Raw genomic sequence first — 18933 nt, 5'->3', positions numbered from 1 at the left:
AGGCTAGCAGCACCGAAGCTACAAGTGAAGCTGCTAGTACTACATCATCAGCAGTGGCGATTGTTTGGGGTGACCTAATTAAAATAGCGTCCCCCCAGTAAAAAAATCCCCACTACACCACTGGAAAGAGGTGACATATCTCAGTCACTTTTCCCAAGGATAGTAGGATCCGTCAATACGTCTGAAAGAGCATTCGTTTCAAAGAGACCATGGAAAGCTTTAAATCTCATTTCACCAGATATATGATGGTGATGTTATAGGAAGGAAAACAGATTAATAATGTTAAAATGCTCTTCTCCTCAGTTTTGACCTATACAGTCTATGGTTTTGACCCATAAAATAGTCGTCAGAATGAGTAAACCCTTCACAATGCTCTCCACCTCATGAGCTAAAGGGCCTCTCATCTGGTTTTTGCTTTCCTGATGAGATGTCTGATGAGGGTTTCCGTTGAAAGCTGTTGAATTTCTCCCTGGTGTGTTAGCAGCTTCCCCCCGGGGCGACCTCCCACTCTGAACAATGTTGACACGTTATGAGCTCGCTGTGTAACTCTCCCACTTCCTTTGATTCCCTGTAAGAGCAAGTGTGTGTGCTCGTATGAAAACACAACCCCATTTGGCGTATTTAACTCTTATTCTCTTATGACTGCTCCCTTTCACTGACATCCCCTCAATTAGTGTCCTCTGCCTTTTTGACTCCTTCAGAAAGTTGTCTGACAGCCTCCTTAAAATGAGCAATTATCACTGTTTTCATTTTTAAATATCGACCGTCTTGGTCAGGATATAATTATAATTAGGATATCCTTTTCCCACTTGCCAGTAATAAGTCACATTTGATGATTTCCCATGTTTTTCCACGCCAAACGTTGATGTTCGTATTGAAGCCCTGGGTGATGGATTTCAGGCGCTTCTCAAAAACAACATGGTACACCTTTTAATCGTGGCGGTCCACTTTACACATTAGCACAATCAATTTAATTGGGATAATTGCCGAGCGAGATGTGACAACAAAGACCGAGGTGAACGACCCAAGGCATGCTATCTCCCAGCATGCATTTCTCCCTTACGTCCAGTGGCTGCAGTGGAACATTTGAAGCGTTTACAATGAGAGGGACGCATTCCAAACCTCATCACTGTGCACATTTGTCCATGTGCTGTTCACAATGTGTGCCGGAGACGCCACTTTAATGGTTTTAGAAGCCAGATTCTCATGTGTCACGTTCTCCGAGCTCTCATCACGTTGAAGACGAGGTTAAACCACTCGTTGAGTTCCAGTTTCTGAATAATGCTGTTCTTTGTAAACGGGTACAATGCACAGTACCATTAACACAGCATGTGGGCGGGAACATTGTCACACCCTGCATGAGCGTCCAAAGTTTGTCTGTGACATTTTGTGAGTTTCAAGGCTCAATGAGTGGGATTTTCCTTAAAATAAAAACGACTTATACAAAAATAATCCCTCTCAATTATCACTGTCTGAATCTGCGGAGACACTTCAGATTGTTTTATAACTTTCCTTTTCATTTGGCTTTTTGGGCCACAAACTCTTAGGGAACATAGGGAACAGGTAGAAGGCATGCAAAAGGTCACAAAATGAGAGTAATCCACCAAAAAAAGCTTACAACCCACAACTAACAAATGTCATGGTTGTGCCTTACAGTGCAGAGCAGAGTCAAAGCTTTTTAAAGAATAATATAATAATACATTATGTATTAATTAATGCATCCTAAAAGAGTATTGTGAAATTAGCATAACTTGTACATTTAAATGCCACTAAATAAACTCAAAATATAGTTACGCTTAAAGGTCCCATGTCATGCTTTTCCGGTTATCACCCGTCCCCTTGTTGTTATGAAGGTTTTTCTGCATGTAAACGGTCTGCAGTCACAAACCCTCAAAGTACACCCTGTAGCGAGTAAAGCTCTAACACAGAGAATACCTGTCTGTGCTGCCCCAGAACGCCTCGTTGGACATTTCTCATTCTCCATTGTTTGCTTCCTGGGTTCTGTGACGTGTGAACACCCAGATCAACAGAACAAACAGGCCCAAATGGACCAATCTGCGGAGCACCTCGCACACCAGGATCCCTTGGCTAACTAACAGGGAGTCTCATTGACTTGCATAGAGCTCCCTGAACGCTGGTAATAGATGAGTTGTGATGGCGGAGACCCATTCTCACAGCGCTATAAACCTTTTACTCAATATCAAGCCACACTTATTGTTTTTACTTCGGCTGTGAGTGTTTCTGTGCTCAGGATGAGTTTCGCTTGTTCTCGCTGTATCGCCAAGCCGGAAACCTGTCCGCTCCTCGCAGCAGCGAGCCTTGCAACGTCCCGACCAATCAGAGCACACTGGGCTCACAGGGAGGAGGGGGGGCAGGAGCTCCAACAAGCCGTTTAGGACAGAGAGTGAATACACACACAGAGATGCTGTGAGAAACCAATGTGAGTTTGGAACATTGAACAATGTAAATCTATTCTAGTCTACAATTATGATCAGTAGAAATGGCCATGACATGGGCCCTTTAATAAAGCATAGATCGATTGATGTCATGGTGTCGTTATCAAAGGTACACAGAGAATGATTCCCAGTAAACTGCGATGAAATGACTAAAACCCTTAAAGCAGGCACTGGATGGCTGTGAATAGCATCCGCCAGAAACAGCAGATATTCTCTAATATCCTAACAAAATAAAAACAATGATATCCTTCCTTTAGTTGCCGCCTCACAACACCTCGCTAACAGTGGCTTAATCCAGCATATTCAATAGTGAAGTCCACCATGATGTTAATGAAATGTTCTGTGTTTGCAGTCACGCACTTACAAGGTTTTAAAAACACAATGCGAGTGCAAACCATCACATGTGCACGGTTTGCATGCTAAATTCAGGGTGAAAAGGGCCATGCACATCCTCAGATTTAAACATGTATTAAACATGAGGCAGGTCTTGCACACTGAATGCCTGGCGATGTCAGCAGACAAGACAGGAAGAGAAGAATCCATCTTTCAGTCGTCACTCATCACCACGTGTCGCTCAGTGACCGGAGCAGAGGCTGTTACGGGGGTGCGTGTCCGTCAGGGCCATTACACACACACACACACACACACACACACACACACACACACACACACACACACACACACACACACACACACACACACACACACACACACACACACACACAGCCTCGTGCCGACTCCACTGGCATAATTAGAAACATTTGGGATCATTTGCAAAGGGAACACGAGCTCTGATGGGATCCAGATGCACTACTGGGTTTCACCGAAATACAGGAACCCTTATTTACGAGGGGCCATTACTGGCTCCTCACCCAGGGAGGTGTGTGTGTGTGTGTGTGTGTGTGTGTGTGTGTGTGTGTGTGTGTGTGTGTGTGTGTGTGTGTGTGTGTGTGTGTGTGTGTGTGTGTGTGTGTGTGTGTTAATGATTGTTTGTTGCAGGATCATCAATATTTAGGTCAGATTGAGTTTAATGGCTTTTGTTTTTTGAGAGAATGTGTTTTTTGTTGTTGTGTTAATTGTGAGCTTAAATTATTTCATACATTAAAGAAGTTGCCAACGAAGTCAAGCTTGAATTCCTTTTATTGGATAGCATTTGGTCCTTTCAGGATATGCAACTCGTTCTCCATACAAGTGGACTTTTTGTGTCTAAAGACGAGTTTTATGTCAATATGTCTGACACAGTGTAATTCGAACGTCTTCTTCTTTTGTTGTCAACAAAAAGCCTCTTTTGGATTTCCTGTGGAGAAGGAAAAGAAACACACGTTTAGCTTCTTATTTGAGAAGTGAGACTCAGACAAAGGAAGTACAACAGTGTAGACATGTACTTAACATAATGGGACAGAGAAAGAAGAAAGTGAATTAAAAAAAACAAGAGATTTTGATAAATAAACTTCAATAATATACATTTTTAATACAAAACAACATGTTTTTCTTCAATATAGAGTAAATCATAACATTTGACAGTTTGATTATTTTTATATAAGTGTTTAATAGTTTGAAAGTCTTAACAAATTCTTCAATTTCCCATAAAACATCCAGTACAATTGGAAGTAAGTTGTTTTTTGCCATTCATATATGTAAAATGTTGCAGATAACCATTATGTTAACAATGCATTCAACATTACATGCACTGACATGACTGCAATAACGGTTTGTAAAGCTTCTAGCACTATGCTGCCCCCTTGTGGCTGGGATATAAACTTGAATGTTGCACGTATTAGATTAAAAGTGCTACTTTTGGATATATTTGTTGACAGGAGATGACAGATTGGTGAGTATCATGTAACATTCCCATAAAACCGTCATACTCTCATGATCCAGTTACTTACATTTTTATTTAACTGCTGCTTCCAAAAATCCATCCACATCCAGCGTCTGACTTTTCCCACTGTTCCTTCAGTTTGCCTGGAACATGGAAAAGGAAAAAAGACAAATAAACAAATAACTTCTTTGTTACAAAGGCATTTTTTTAAACGTAGAAACCTAAACTTTTTTCCTCTTTTAGGCCACAAGCGTCACTCATACATGTTTTCTTTAAGATGTGTTCTCCATGCACTCTAATACCCCTGTTAATGTGTTGTGTGTAACAAAGGTATATTCAATTAATGTATAAACATGATCATGGCAAAACAATTGTTTCACCTGTTCATAAATCATAAAAACAGAAGCAAACACTCTTTAGATCAGGTTCTCTTTCGCCTCTGTAAGCTGTGGATCATCTCTGACCTTTCAGCAGTGGTGAGTCCATCGATTACAATCAGATCAGAACATCTTCATCGTTCAGTCTCTCCTCGGCCTCCATCACCACTTCCTGTTTGATCAGGAAGCTCAGTGTTGCTTCTGAACATCTCCATGATGCTGCGTGACATCACTCAGGTGTCAGTGAACTGATCGATGGTAGGAAGGATCCCTGCAGAGAACACACATATTCAGTGAGGAAATGACATGGCTGCACATATGGATATTGGTGTGTGTGTGTGTGTGTGTGTGTGTGTGTGTGTGTGTATGTGTGTGTGTGTATGTATGTATGTATGTATGTATGTATGTATGTATGTATGTATGTATGTATGTATGTGTGGCCAAGCATTACTATAATTGTGGGGACCTAAATCTGTTTACACAGTCACGTGTGGGGACTCGCCTCCCTTATGGGGACAAAATGGAGGTCCCCATAAGGGGAATCATTAATGTTAGGGTGAAGACTTGGTTAGGGTTAGGCATGTGTTGGTTATGGTTAAGGTTAGGATAAGTCTCCAGGAAATGCATGTAAATCAATGTAATGTCCCCTGAAGTGATGTATACATGGTGTGTGCGTGTGTGTGTGTGTGTGTGTGTGTGTGTGTGTGTGTGTGTGTGTGGCCTAGCATTACTATACTTGTGGGGACCTAAATCTGTCTACAGTCACGTGTGGGGACTCGCCTCCCTTATGGGGACAAAATGTAGGTCCCCATGAGGGGAATCATTAATTTTAGGGTGAAGACTTGGTTAAGGTTAGGATAAGTCTCCAGGAAATGCATGTAAGTCAATGTAATGTCCCCTGAAGTGATGTATATATGGTATGTGTGTGTGTGTGTGTGTGTGTGTGTGTGTGTGTGTGTGTGTGTGTGTGTGTGTGTGTGTGTGGGGGTGTGTGTGTGTGTGTGTGTGTGTGTGTGTGTGTGTGTGTGTGTGTGTGTGTGTGTGCACCTTTTGCAGGCCGGGTGAGTGTCAGTGTAACCTCAGCTGGTGAATTCTTGAACAGCTTTAGCACCCTCTGCAGTGAGAAGAGAAAACGTTGAACATAAATATTACTCCACTACAATTTCAAAGTCTTGCATTCAAAACCCTGCTGGAGTAGAAGTCTTAAATGCTGAATACACTTAAGGTATACAAACTAAAAGTTAGTAAGGTGCAGTCAAATGTTCCCTGTCAGGGTTCACTATTATTTATCATATTTTCGGATTAATAACAGTGCTGCATTAATGTGTATGTTTTATTTTACTGCTGAAGATTTACTGTCTGTAAACGATCATCCTATATTTGTAGCTTCGTCCTGGGAGAGTCATGTATCTTTAAAAAGTCAACTTTTCATGAGAACTCACTAGCAATAGGGTCAGAACATTTAGCCACTTTAAGTAAACTACTGTAGCTTTCGGAAACTATGTATTATTCAATAATTGCATATAATCAAATGACTGCACCATATCTGCCTAATTATAGCTCATGTCTGATTTTAACACCACAGGTCGCCAGGTTTCCTTTGTGACAGTGATGCGTCACACTGATACGTCATTGTACAATAGACTCTAGAGAAAAGTAAGTCCATTACATATAAGCAAATCACGGATAAGTAATCAGATTAGTGCCACGTCATTAATGGCAGAGATGGCAAAAGTACACACATCCTTTACTCAAGTAGAAGTACAGATACTCGTGTTTAAAAATACACTGGTGAAAGTAGAAGTACTGACTAAACTTCTTTACTCAAGTAAAAGTAAAGAGGCTTTGAAATGTACTTCAGTAAAAAGTACCCATAACTAGCAGCTGTTTTAAAGAGTACCTGACCTCCCTTTATATTAATAGAACAATAATGTCATTGTTAGCTAATGAATGTTTCCATGCTGAACAACGGCAACATGACAACGTTTCCATTGGTCCCTCTTCTTTAGAGAAGACCAGGAAATGATGGATACACGGATCGTGTTCAAATCAATAGGCACGCAATGACTCTAAAGAATAATGATCACGCATCAAACACACATTCAGACTAAAGGAACCAGCTGTTTGGGAAATGAGAGAAGTAGAAAGTACAGGTATTTGTGTTTAACATGTAAGAAGTAGAAAGTACAGGTATTTGAGTTCAACATGTAAGAAGTAGAAAGTACAGGTATTTGTGTTCAACATGTAAGAAGTAGAAAGTACAGGTATTTGAGTTCAACATGTAAGAAGTAGAAAGTACAGGTATTTGAGTTCAACATGTAAGAAGTAGAAAGTACAGGTATTTGTGTTCAACATGTAAGAAGTAGAAAGTACAGGTATTTGTGTTCAACATGTAAGAAGTATAAAGTACAGGTATTTGGGTTCAACATGTAAGAAGTAGAAAGTACAGGTATTTGAGTTCAACATGTAAGAAGTAGAAAGTTCAGGTATTTGTGTTCAACATGTAAGAAGTAGAAAGTACAGGTATTTGGGTTCAACATGTAAGAAGTAGAAAGTACAGGTATTTGTGTTCAACATGTGAGAAGTAGAAAGTACAGGTATTTGTGTTCAACATGTAAGAAGTAGAAAGTACAGGTGTTTGTGTTCAACATGTAAGAAGTAGAAAGTACAGGTATTTGTGTTCAACATGTAAGAAGTAGAAAGTACATGTATTTGTGTTCAACATGTAAGAAGTAGAAAGTACAGGTATTTGTGTTCAAAATGTAAGAAGTAGAAAGTACAGGTATTTGTGTTCAAAGTGTAAGAAGTAAAAGTACAGGTATTTGTGTTCAACATGTAAGAAGTAGAAAGTACAGGTATTAGTGTTCAACATGTAAGAAGTAGAAAGTACAGGTATTTGTGTTCAACATGTAAGAAGTAGAAAGTACAGGTATTTGAGTTCAACATGTAAGAAGTAGAAAGTACAGGTATTTGAGTTCAACATGTAAGAAGTAGAAAGTTCAGGTATTTGTGTTCAACATGTAAGAAGTATAAAGTACAGGTATTTGAGTTCAACATGTAAGAAGTAGAAAGTACAGGTATTTGAGTTCAACATGTAAGAAGTAGAAAGTTCAGGTATTTGTGTTCAACATGTAAGAAGTAGAAAGTACAGGTATTTGGGTTCAACATGTAAGAAGTAGAAAGTACAGGTATTTGTGTTCAACATGTGAGAAGTAGAAAGTACAGGTATTTGTGTTCAACATGTAAGAAGTAGAAAGTACAGGTGTTTGTGTTCAACATGTAAGAAGTAGAAAGTACAGGTATTTGTGTTCAACATGTAAGAAGTAGAAAGTACATGTATTTGTGTTCAACATGTAAGAAGTAGAAAGTACAGGTATTTGTGTTCAAAATGTAAGAAGTAGAAAGTACAGGTATTTGTGTTCAAAGTGTAAGAAGTAAAAGTACAGGTATTTGTGTTCAACATGTAAGAAGTAGAAAGTACAGGTATTAGTGTTCAACATGTAAGAAGTAGAAAGTACAGGTATTTGTGTTCAAAGTGTAAGAAGTAAAAGTACAGGTATTTGTGTTCAACATGTAAGAAGTAGAAAGTACAGGTATTTGTGTTCAAAGTGTAAGAAGTAAAAGTACAGGTATTTGGGTTCAACATGTAGAAAGTACAGGTATTTGTGTTCAAAGTGTAAGAAGTAGAAAGTACAGGTATTTGAGTTCAACATGTAAGAAGTAGAAAGTACAGGTATTTGTGTTCAAAGTGTAAGAAGTAAAAGTACAGGTATTTGTGTTCAACATGTAAGAAGTAGAAAGTACAGGTATTTGTGTTCAACATGTAAGAAGTAGAAAGTACAGGTATTTGTGTTCAAAGTGTAAGAAGTAAAAGTACAGGTATTTGGGTTCAACATGTAGAAAGTACAGGTATTTGTGTTCAAAGTGTAAGAAGTAGAAAGTACAGGTATTTGAGTTCAACATGTAAGAAGTAGAAAGTACAGGTATTTGTGTTCAAAGTGTAAGAAGTAAAAGTACAGGTATTTGTGTTCAACATGTAAGAAGTAGAAAGTACAGGTATTTGTGTTCAACATGTAAGAAGTCAAAGGAAAAAGTGGTCAGAAAAATAAGTAGTGGAGTAAAGTACTGATACCAGAATAATCGACTTAAGTACAGTAACGAAGTATTTGTACTCCACTACTTCCCACCTCTGTTAATGAATGAATAAACCTGATTTATGATGTGCACATACAGAGTAGGTGAGCTCTTTGAGGGACTGTCCGTTGATGGCCAGCAGGACGTCGCCCTCCTCGATCCGCCCGCTCTGCTGCGCCGGCTGTCCGGAGAAAAGCGTCTTGATCCGGACCAGGCTGTTGAAATCCTGGATGGGGGGGTCCAGCTCACACATCAGGAAACTGAAGCCCAGTCCGTTGGCACACTTAGTCAGAGTCACATCCTGGGTGTTGTCTGAGGGTTTGGAGAAAAGGAGTATTTGGGATGATGAAGAGATGGTGGCGAAGTCCATAGGGACTTGGCTAGGCAACTGGAAGGTCACCAGTTCAAGTCCCGGAAAGACTAAGTGCTACCGAGGTGTCTACACTGCTTCCCGGGCGCCGTACATAATGGCAGCCCACTGCGTCTAACACTAGGATGGGTCAAATCATTATACTTATTTGGGAGTAAAGGTTTTCCCAGTAGCTTCCTTTCTTTCTTGGATAAACAGCAAATGGTATCACTGGTCTTACAAAAAGTTTGGAATTTCAACCCAACATTTTGTAAAGACGAAAGTATGTTGGGAGGCTACTATCATCCCAAACAGAACAGAAAATAATATTTTATAAAAAAAGAAAAACGGATTAAAAAAGTCATAAATAGATGTTTTGAACTGTCATTTTTTACCATTTAAGGTAACTATAATCCCCTTTTTAGTTCCTTAAAACGTGTTTGTTGTTGTTGTTATACTCATTTCAGCCACAAGAGGCCGAGGTGCACCACAACCTGATCATTTTAATTTCACTTTAAAGGTGGAGATGTCATTTTGGAGCATTTTGGAGAAACCAGCTCGAGTGCGCTAGAATTTGAAAATACACAGCCGGTGTCAGTACCAGATATGTTGAGAAGGGTCTAGCTGCGGCCGCGGCCAGTACACGATGGTACACGATGGTACACGACACGCCCACCTGACACGACACTACGGAGGCTGAACGCGCACATGACCAATGAGGGCACGAGATAAGTTTGTGCCCAGATGGAAGGCTGACAGGCAGGTAGGCCATCCAGTTACTTTAGCCGGGCCGGCTCAGATGATTGGTCGTGCTTTTTACAGTACATACTTTTTGTATGGTTTTTTTGTCAAAGCACTTCAGATATTCATTGCTATCGGGATGTTAAGAGCATTCCATGGAATATAACAAAAAGTGTATCTCGAGCCGGTTTCTCAAACTTACCTACCCCACCTTTAAGTTGCGGATTTTCAATTTTTTCTAACTTGTCTCTCAGGGTTTACCGTAGGCTTTAGCTAGCCGCTTGATAGCATCAAAACAAGAAACTGTAAACCTGGGTTTATCCAAAGAAAAAGAAAATCAGCCAGCCACAATACATCTAACAAATGCTAATAAGTAAGCTTAAGAGTTGTTAGCAAGTAGATTTGGACACAGCCAAGCTTTCTGTTTGGCTGTTTCCTTTCTTTGGGCTAAGCTAACTAGCTGCTGGTTGTAGCTGTATCAGAGTGATGCCATTCTTTTCATATTACTATTATAAAAAAATATGTTGTTCTATTACATAGTACACTGTTTTGTCATTAAAGGTAATCTTATTACATTTACAGTCAAGATAAATTAATTATTACTTGCATGTCCAATTAATTCTTCTGTAGACATAATAAAATGCAACAGTAAAATACATTATAACACCATTTTGTTTTACCAACAAATACATATAAAACAAGATAATACTTTGACTCGATGTTATAACGTCTGATGTAACGTCTGTGTGAGAGGAAAGAGGAAGACGACAGATATAGAAGGACAGGCCGAGGGATAAGGACGACCAGAGGGGATAAGAAGAGGAAGGTCAGGGTCAGTGAGGAAGATCAGGATGAAGAGGAGGAAGTGTGTGAAGGTTCAACTCGACAGCTTAGAGAGAACGATCTCTCACGCGAGTGTTTCCTCTGTAGTGTTCGTGACTTAATGATCTGCCTCTACAAGGAACTGCAGATGGACCCGTTGTGGTCCGTGAGTATATTGGTCAAATTTCACATTTGAAATAAATTAATTTAAGTTTTCCACACTCGCGGGAATATCTCCGCAATGGAGCGAGCTTAAGTTTCACTTTCGATTGCATGATATAGCCCAGCGCAACACCTTCATCACACATGTTGCCACTTGTTTGTACCATTTGCATGCGATTTGTAATCTGTTCTAGAAAAACGATGTGTCTTTGGATATTTTTGGAGTTAGGTGGTCCGCGAGTGTTTTTTTATTGGTTAAGTGGTCCTTGGTATGAAAAAGTTTGAGAAACACTGCTCTAGGAGGAGATTCAGGTGATAAGGTGTGGGGGGTACCTTGGTTGGTGATTGGCTAATGGTTATACAAGCCAAAAAATCGTTGTGTCATCATAAAGTGAATGTGCTGAAAAGTGCCATGTCTGCAAAAAAACATATATATATATTTTGATATCTTTTTTTTTTTTTTTAAAGAGCACGGGCTCTCCTACCGTCGTTGACAAAGCTGTAGTCCCGGGGCCGATCGGAGGTGTTTGAGGTGTTTGAGGTGTTTGTGGTGGTTCTGGTGGGCGAGCAGCTGTTGGTTCTGAGCGGGCTGGAAGCTGGACTCGTGCTCTGATTGGAGGCACTGCTGATGGTGTCCGAGTGAAAAGAAATCCTGGGTAGTTTAATCGTCACCCTCTGTACAACCAAGGTCACCACCTAGAGTAAAACATATCATTACAGTTTTGAGGATTCACCCTCTGGGAACTAAACAATATGTGTACAAATCCATCTTGTAGATAATTATCAACATCATGAGTGTATAAACGTATATAATTATTAGGAACGTCAGTCACACTATGTTAGGTGAAAATGAAACACTGGAGCTGGAAGACACACCTGGGGGTTCCCCTTCAGATACAATAGCAACAGAGAGAGAGTTAGAGAGATAGATATATAGATAGATAGATAGATAGATAGATAGATAGATAGATAGATAGATAGATAGATAGATAGATAGATAGATAGATAGATAGATAGATAGATAGATAGATAGATAGATAGGTAGATGGATGGATAGATAGATAGAATTTGGGGACGTAGAGTATGAACCTAACATGTACAATATGTCATCATTGTGTCTTACCTCCCCAGTTTTGCTCAGATACTCCACGGCCTGCTGGTAGGTGATTCCCTGGAAGTTAATCCCATCCACCTCCAACACTCTGTCGCCTGTTACAGAGAGTTAGAGACAAATCAACTGTCTGTCTCACTATCAAATTCAGAAAGTACTGAAGGACTCTGAGTACTATATGAATCGATAAAAGGCCTTGTTGGGGTTGCTTCAAAATACTATAATTAGATCAAACATAGCATTATTTAAGCAGTTTGCAAAGAGTTCTCCACAAGTGCATAAACGTTAAGCATTGTTGGACTTGAGTTATAACCTGAGCTTTATGGGGGTCTTTAAAACTAACGCTAGGGGCGGAGATAAATATATCAATAGCAGCCGGGTAATAACGTAAATAACGGGTGATATTTATAAGAGAGAGAGAGAGACTTCACTGCTCATTACCTGGTAAAACACACACACACACAAAAGTTCTACACACTTAAATATGAAAAGGTTCAACTACGCACACCACACAACACATCATGTCGGCTCGCGGCTCACACATTTTATTTCGCACCTTGGAAGTGAAGTGCAGGCATTTTGTCATTCAAGAGAGAATACGATGCGTAGTTCTTTTGTAAAGCAGGTTTTTCTTTTAGCCTATTCACCTCGTTAATGTTAATAATACTCATTACATTGAAACATGCATTATTTGTGATTAAAATAATGGTTGGAGCTCAGACCCCTCCTCATGAGAATCCCCATTGGCTCCCACATAACTCGAACCCGGGTCATACCTGAATGTAGGCGTCCATCTCTCTCTGCAGCGCCTCCTGGAACAAGGCATCTTATGTAAAGTCCTCCATTTGGAACATTAGTGTTCCAGCCATCCTGATCGATTAATGAGAAAAAAAACATGAATTCAGTATTCTAATATATGCTGATATAGGAGGGGAAACAGTGTGCAAAGACCCAGTTTCACTATTTGTAGTGAGGTAGTGATGTAACATGGACAAAGCACTCTGTAAACCCAGGGCCGCCCCTCCCTACAGGCCAATCACGCAGGCTGCATGGGGCCCCGCCTTGCGCAGGGGGCCCCGCCTTGCGCAGGGGGCCCCGCCTTGCGCAGGGGGCCCCGCCCAGAGGGCCTCAGCTGCTGTGCGCAGTTCTCCGCTCAGTTATCCGCGCACCCCCCGCGAGAGTGAGAGTGCTGCGCACGCCGCTGTGTGGACGGGCCGTGAGAGGTGACAAGAGGAGCACGTTTGTAACCCGACACCGTTGCAATGAATCGACATCTGACCAATCACGGCTTTGATACGGCCACTAGTGCAGGTGAAGAGATGTCGGTGAAAAGACAGTTTCAGTCCGGCGCAAAAAACAAAACATGAAGAAACTAGAGCATCACTCGAAGGTGGTTATTGTATGAGTCAAATGTACAACTTACGAATGTTGTATAAGTCAAATGGCCAATTGCCATATTAAAACATCAGCTGCAATTCACGACATGAAGAAGGCAGTCTCTGCAGAGCATAGAGGCTAATGGAGATGCAGTTATTTCCAGCATTCTTTATTTACCATTCATTCAAGTATGTGATGCCTTTGATCTGCTGATGTACAGGAGGAAGAGAGACACACTGTCTGTCTAGTTGGCTTACATAACAGTTAAAGGTTACAGCCTAAAAAACATGGAGCATTTTTTCCCCTTTTATTAATTTGTATGTCAATTTGCACATTTCATGGTGATGCTCAGCCTCTCCCCTTAACTCCTAACAGTCATCATCATGGTGACGCTCAGCCTCTGCCCTTAACTCCTAACAGTCATCATCATGTCAACCACAACACAGAGAAACACTGATAGAAATGTGTGTGTAGTTGTTGATACATTGCTGACAGAGGGAACTAGAATACAGATTTAAGAAATATCAGTTTTTGAGCATGTCATAAGCATGTTTTGTCTTGACTATACAACTATATTATAATAAAACAATATAGTATTTTTATTATTGAATTGATTATGATTATCATTATTAGTAGAAGTAGTTTATTTGCATTAATTATGTTTTTATCTTTTTGAGGCTAGTATTTGGCAGGAAATGCAAAATTCACCTGTAAACCCATACTGAACGAACATTTACCATTTACCTCACTGTATAAAAAAGTAACCGTTGATAATAATAATAAACAGGAATTATATTTGCAAAGCAGCCTACTTTGTTTCCAAAAAAAAAATGTTCACTCCTGTCGGTTGGGGGGGGGGGGCCTCATCTCAAAATGTCGCTTGGGGCCCCAAGTTGGCCAGGGGCGGCCCTGTGTAAACCGGTCAGATATTAATCAGATTGCGTCGAGCAGACTCATTCTGACTCACTGCTCCAAATTAGTTGCTGTACTAATTACTAACTGACTCTTTTTCCTGATGTAAACACATTACACAGGATTTTGCAGGTCTGTACCATGGATGCAAGCCAATATCTTGCAAACAGAAAGTAGAAGGATTTCCTGCCAATGCTGTCAATGCAGTAATTGAAAGTACAAATCAAATCAAGTTTTATTTATAGACATTTATAAACGATTTATGGTCGAGCCAAAGTGCTGTACATATAACATTACAGTACAGTAATATATCTAAGCAATAATAGGCTTTTGAGCTGTAGGGTTTCCAAGATGCAGTCTATTATTGTTGGTGACTATCGCATTCCAATTGGATCACTTGCCCTTTATGTAAAAGCCTATTATTAGCATCTAGTTTAACCACTTTTTCAGGCCATTAGGGCAAAATCAAGAAGTATATTCAGATAGCATGATAAGTCTGTCTAGCTGCAGCACACTAAGCTTTGCAATTGAACGTCAAAGTTATTTGGCAACTTTTGGTGCTAGTTTTAGCTCCTTTCATTGGAAGAAAGTTGGCATTAGTGCACAGATTCACACAGATTAATACAATTAAAGATAAAATCAAAGATACAAATATAAATGAACTCACAGAGATGCTGATGCCCAGACTTCCTGAGATCTTTCTGAGCTCCACAGCGATCTCCAACGGCCTCTCACAGTGTGGAGGGGGAGAAATACAGCAGTTGTCCTGAAACACACACACACACACACACACACACACACACACACACACACACACACACACACACACACACACACACACACACACACACACACACACACACACACACACACACACACACACACACACACACACACACACACACACACACACACACACACACACACACACACACAGCAATGATTTCCGTCCTTATTTTCTGTATCTCTGACTCAGTGGCGGTTCTACGGGGTGGCACGGGGTGGCAGCTGCCACCTCAGAAAAAGGCCTTGCCACCCCAGCTGCCACCCCATTTGGCAGCTTAGTTTTGAAAGAAAAGTTGTGGCTCATCGGACATTTACGAGAGAAAAACTCTAATGTCCGAGTGCAAGTGAATGCAGCACAAGACGCAAGCCTTGTAACCCCTCCCCCGGCCCTGGCTCGAGCGTGGAAATATGATTGGCGGTGATTTCATTTGAACGGGGGACAGCTCAAAACGAGAAGCATTTCGGATCCAAGTAGACGGAAGGAATGAGGTATTTGCGGTCAGGTATGGCTGGGGTAAGCTACAGCCATACCAAGAAATGGCTTAGCCCCACCATGAAAAATTATGTTAAAGTAAGCAAAATAAAGTCTGCCAACTCGCGCGGAGTAAATTGCACAGACAGCAGTTAGTAAGATTGATTTCAGTAGCCACTTGTCTGGAAATACCGAAGACTAGAAACGGTTTAGAAAACTTTTGTGATCGTCTTCTCAATAGAACATCTTTGATAATGTCTTCTGGCCAATCAGAATCAAGATAACAGCGTTGTGTTGTTGCAGGAAGTCCCGACGGAGAATAATTTTTGCTGTAGTACATCTCTATATACATCGATACAACATTACGTGTTGATAGAAATCAACCCTCCTGGCTGGTCTACCTGCATGTGCCATCCGACCTCTGCAGCTCATCCAGAATGCAGCTGCTCGCCTGGTCTTCAACCTTCCTAAATTCTCCCACACCACTCCGCTCCTCCGCTCCCTTCACTGGCTTCCGGTAACTGCTAGAATCCACTTCAAGACACTGGTACTTGCTTACCATGCTGCGAATGGATCTGGCCCTTCGTACATCCAGGACATGGTTAAACCGTACACCCCAGCGCGTGCACTACGCTCTGCATCAACCAAACGGCTCGCTGCACCCTCGCTGCGAAGTGGACCCAAGTTCCCATCAGCAAAAACACGTGGGTTTGCTATCCTGGCTCCTAAATGGTGGAATGAGCTCAGGACATCAGGACAGCAGATAGCTTACACACCTTCCGGCGCAGACTGAAAACTCATCTCTTTCGACTCCACTTCGAGCGATAGAACTATTAACAAAGCACTTTTATACTAATAAAGGACTGGCTTATCTAAAGCCAGTTGAGTAGCACTTGAAATGTTTTTGCTCTATGAAGCCTGATGTACTTATATGATTCTGTTTTCTTCAAGTTTGTATTTTGTTGGTCGAATGTACTTATTGTAAGTCGCTTTGGATAAAAGCGTCAGCTAAACGCAATGTAATGTAATGTAATGAAATAAGACCCCACGGTTTGATGATTGATAGGTGTGTGGGCTGTCATTTAGACACACAGAACAATGGGGGCTATCCACAATGTAAAGTAATTCACAGCCTCTTCCCTCTTCTCTCTGTGAGGAGCAGCAGGTTCAGCTTTCAGAACAAAGTAACAAAAAACTAAAATGGCATTCATTTTTTAACTATGTCGTGGAGTAATAGATGTATTTATTTTTCTTCTCAAGAGAGTACCAGCATGTGTATTTTATGTTAGTATTTCAAAAAATCTCCTGGGGGAGAATCCCCCCAGACCCCCCTGTGTCTGTGTTTTCAGCATGTCAACTCAAGTCCTGAGAAAGTCAAATAAGACGGTGTGTAAAACTTCACTGCCCAGCCAAAAAATAGTAACCACTTTGATTTAACTAGGCCAGTAGGTAAGGACTTTTCACTGGATAATAACTGCAGCCATGTTTATGTTTTAGCTGAATACACATTTTTTAACCCTAATTGATGCAGTTATTCACTTAGTTTGTTTGTTCTTTCTGATGTAAAGTCAAGGTTGTAACTGTTTGCAATGAAGTTGTGGGGCGCTGAACTGTTCTTTTGATTCTTTTGATTTATGATAATTACTTGTCTTTCAAATTTGAAGGAGGGTGAGCAAGCATTTTGAGGAACATTCATCATTAACTCCTCCAAAGAATATAGTTTATTTAATAATAACACTGAATATGTGAATCATAGCAGTGATTGACAGCTGATAGGAATATTATGATTGTTAATATTATCATATTCATACAGACAAACATCGATGAGACAGTTAATTAATGTACTTATTGCAGCAGTCTGCATTGATTTGGTACCACTGCTGGTCTAAGAGTGAAACTCATTCAGTTATTGTTCAGTTAAAATTCATTACATTATGTCTGCCACCTTATATCTGTATATGTAAGGCTTTACTGATGTGCCACAATAATGTCACCTAATGTTATTGAGTTAAAATATCAATATTGTGGCTTTCCAAGTTAACATTGTTGATATGACTGCGATTAAATCAGCATATACTTCTGCCAGGGGATGCCACCCCTGAAATTCTACTGTCACCCTCTTGCCACCCCATGAATATTTGTCTAGATCCGTCCCCTGCTCTGACTGCATTACACACACACACACACTGATCACAAAACCTTCCCCATGATTATACCTGAGCTCGTACTTCTCGGGGGACGTTCAGCCTGTTGCTGGTCTTCGGCGTCATCATGACAGAAACGATTTCATCCAAACCGTCTTGTTCTGAAGAGCCGTCCGTTATCGACGTGCCCTGGGATTCGTAATTCCTAAACACGGGAGATCGCACGCTGTTGGGACTGGGGCTCACTGTGGATAAAAACAACAGCTATGTTACACCTCAAAAAACTGAAGTAAAGTAAATACAGAGTTCCATGTATGGTAAGAGTAGCCTTCAATTCCATGTGTTAAATGTTTTTGTCTGACTGTGTAAGGCAAATACTTCTACATTTCAAACCTTGAATACGTTTAGTTACAGACATTGTCGGATACAGCTCTCCTTAATTCCCTTTATACTGGCCCCCATAAGAAGCTAGAAGCCAGTTAGCTTAGCTTAGCACAAAGACTTAACACAGAGGGGATATAGGTAATTTACACCTCCGTTTTGATTTTGATGTGAATTCATGAAGTTTGAAAGTGCTGGTAGAGGTTTATTGCTACCTTCGGACAGAGCTAGCTAGCTGTTTCGCCCTCGTTTTATAGTTTTCCATATTTCTTTATGCTAAGCTAAGCTAACAGCTGCATGAAGCTATAGAAAAAAAGTCATGATGCAGCACAACAAAGAGAAAGGAAATCTAATTTGTACGTGTTAGTAATTCATAACAGGTGCATTAAGAGAATAGGCTAATACCACACAAACATAGAAGGGTCAGGGTCAAAGCTACAGGATCATTACACACACACACACACACACACACACACACACACACACACACACACACACACACACACACACACACACACACACACACACACACACACACACACACACACACACACACACACACACACACACACACAGAGCACCTTTTGGCTGTGAGATGATGAGCTGCACCTCCTCAGGGCTGCTCTGCATGACCTCTGCTGCCTCGCTTAAGGTCACGCCCTCCAGGCTGATGTGGTTTAGAGAGATCATACGACCGCCTGGGGGCAAAGGTCACAGTGAGCCGGGGGGTCGGTGTGTGGTAACAGTACAGTTTGAAGAACTGAACCCACATATGACCTCAAAAGGCCTGTGATCAAATCCCACAGACACCTCCACTACTCAGTCTGCCCTTCTGAGGAATTCTCTGCACCAAAATGGGGTGATCTACTATTTGAATAAGTGCCGTT

General features: G+C 40.8%; 1 protein-coding gene across 1 annotated transcript in view; it reads right to left on the bottom strand.

Annotated features, from left to right (window-relative positions):
• Positions 1–3578: 3578 nt before the first annotated feature.
• Positions 3579–18933, bottom strand: part of frmpd2 (FERM and PDZ domain containing 2) — a 33146-nt gene continuing 17791 nt past the window's right edge. The window contains exons 19-29 of the mRNA XM_034201101.1: positions 18628–18744; positions 17738–17910; positions 14931–15029; positions 12751–12844; positions 11987–12072; positions 11349–11559; positions 8887–9101; positions 5703–5769; positions 4743–4926; positions 4346–4421; positions 3579–3753 (exon numbers count right to left, since the gene is read on the bottom strand). Of these exons, the coding sequence (XP_034056992.1) occupies positions 4889–4926; positions 5703–5769; positions 8887–9101; positions 11349–11559; positions 11987–12072; positions 12751–12844; positions 14931–15029; positions 17738–17910; positions 18628–18744 (1100 nt within the window). The 3' untranslated portion in view covers positions 3579–3753; positions 4346–4421; positions 4743–4888. The remainder of the gene's footprint in view (positions 3754–4345; positions 4422–4742; positions 4927–5702; positions 5770–8886; positions 9102–11348; positions 11560–11986; positions 12073–12750; positions 12845–14930; positions 15030–17737; positions 17911–18627; positions 18745–18933) is intronic.

The sequence above is a fragment of the Gymnodraco acuticeps genome, unplaced genomic scaffold, assembly GCF_902827175.1.
Source record: "Gymnodraco acuticeps unplaced genomic scaffold, fGymAcu1.1, whole genome shotgun sequence".
In the NCBI taxonomy this organism is placed as follows: domain Eukaryota; kingdom Metazoa; phylum Chordata; class Actinopteri; order Perciformes; family Bathydraconidae; genus Gymnodraco; species Gymnodraco acuticeps.
This window is presented reverse-complemented; position numbering and strand designations above follow the sequence as displayed.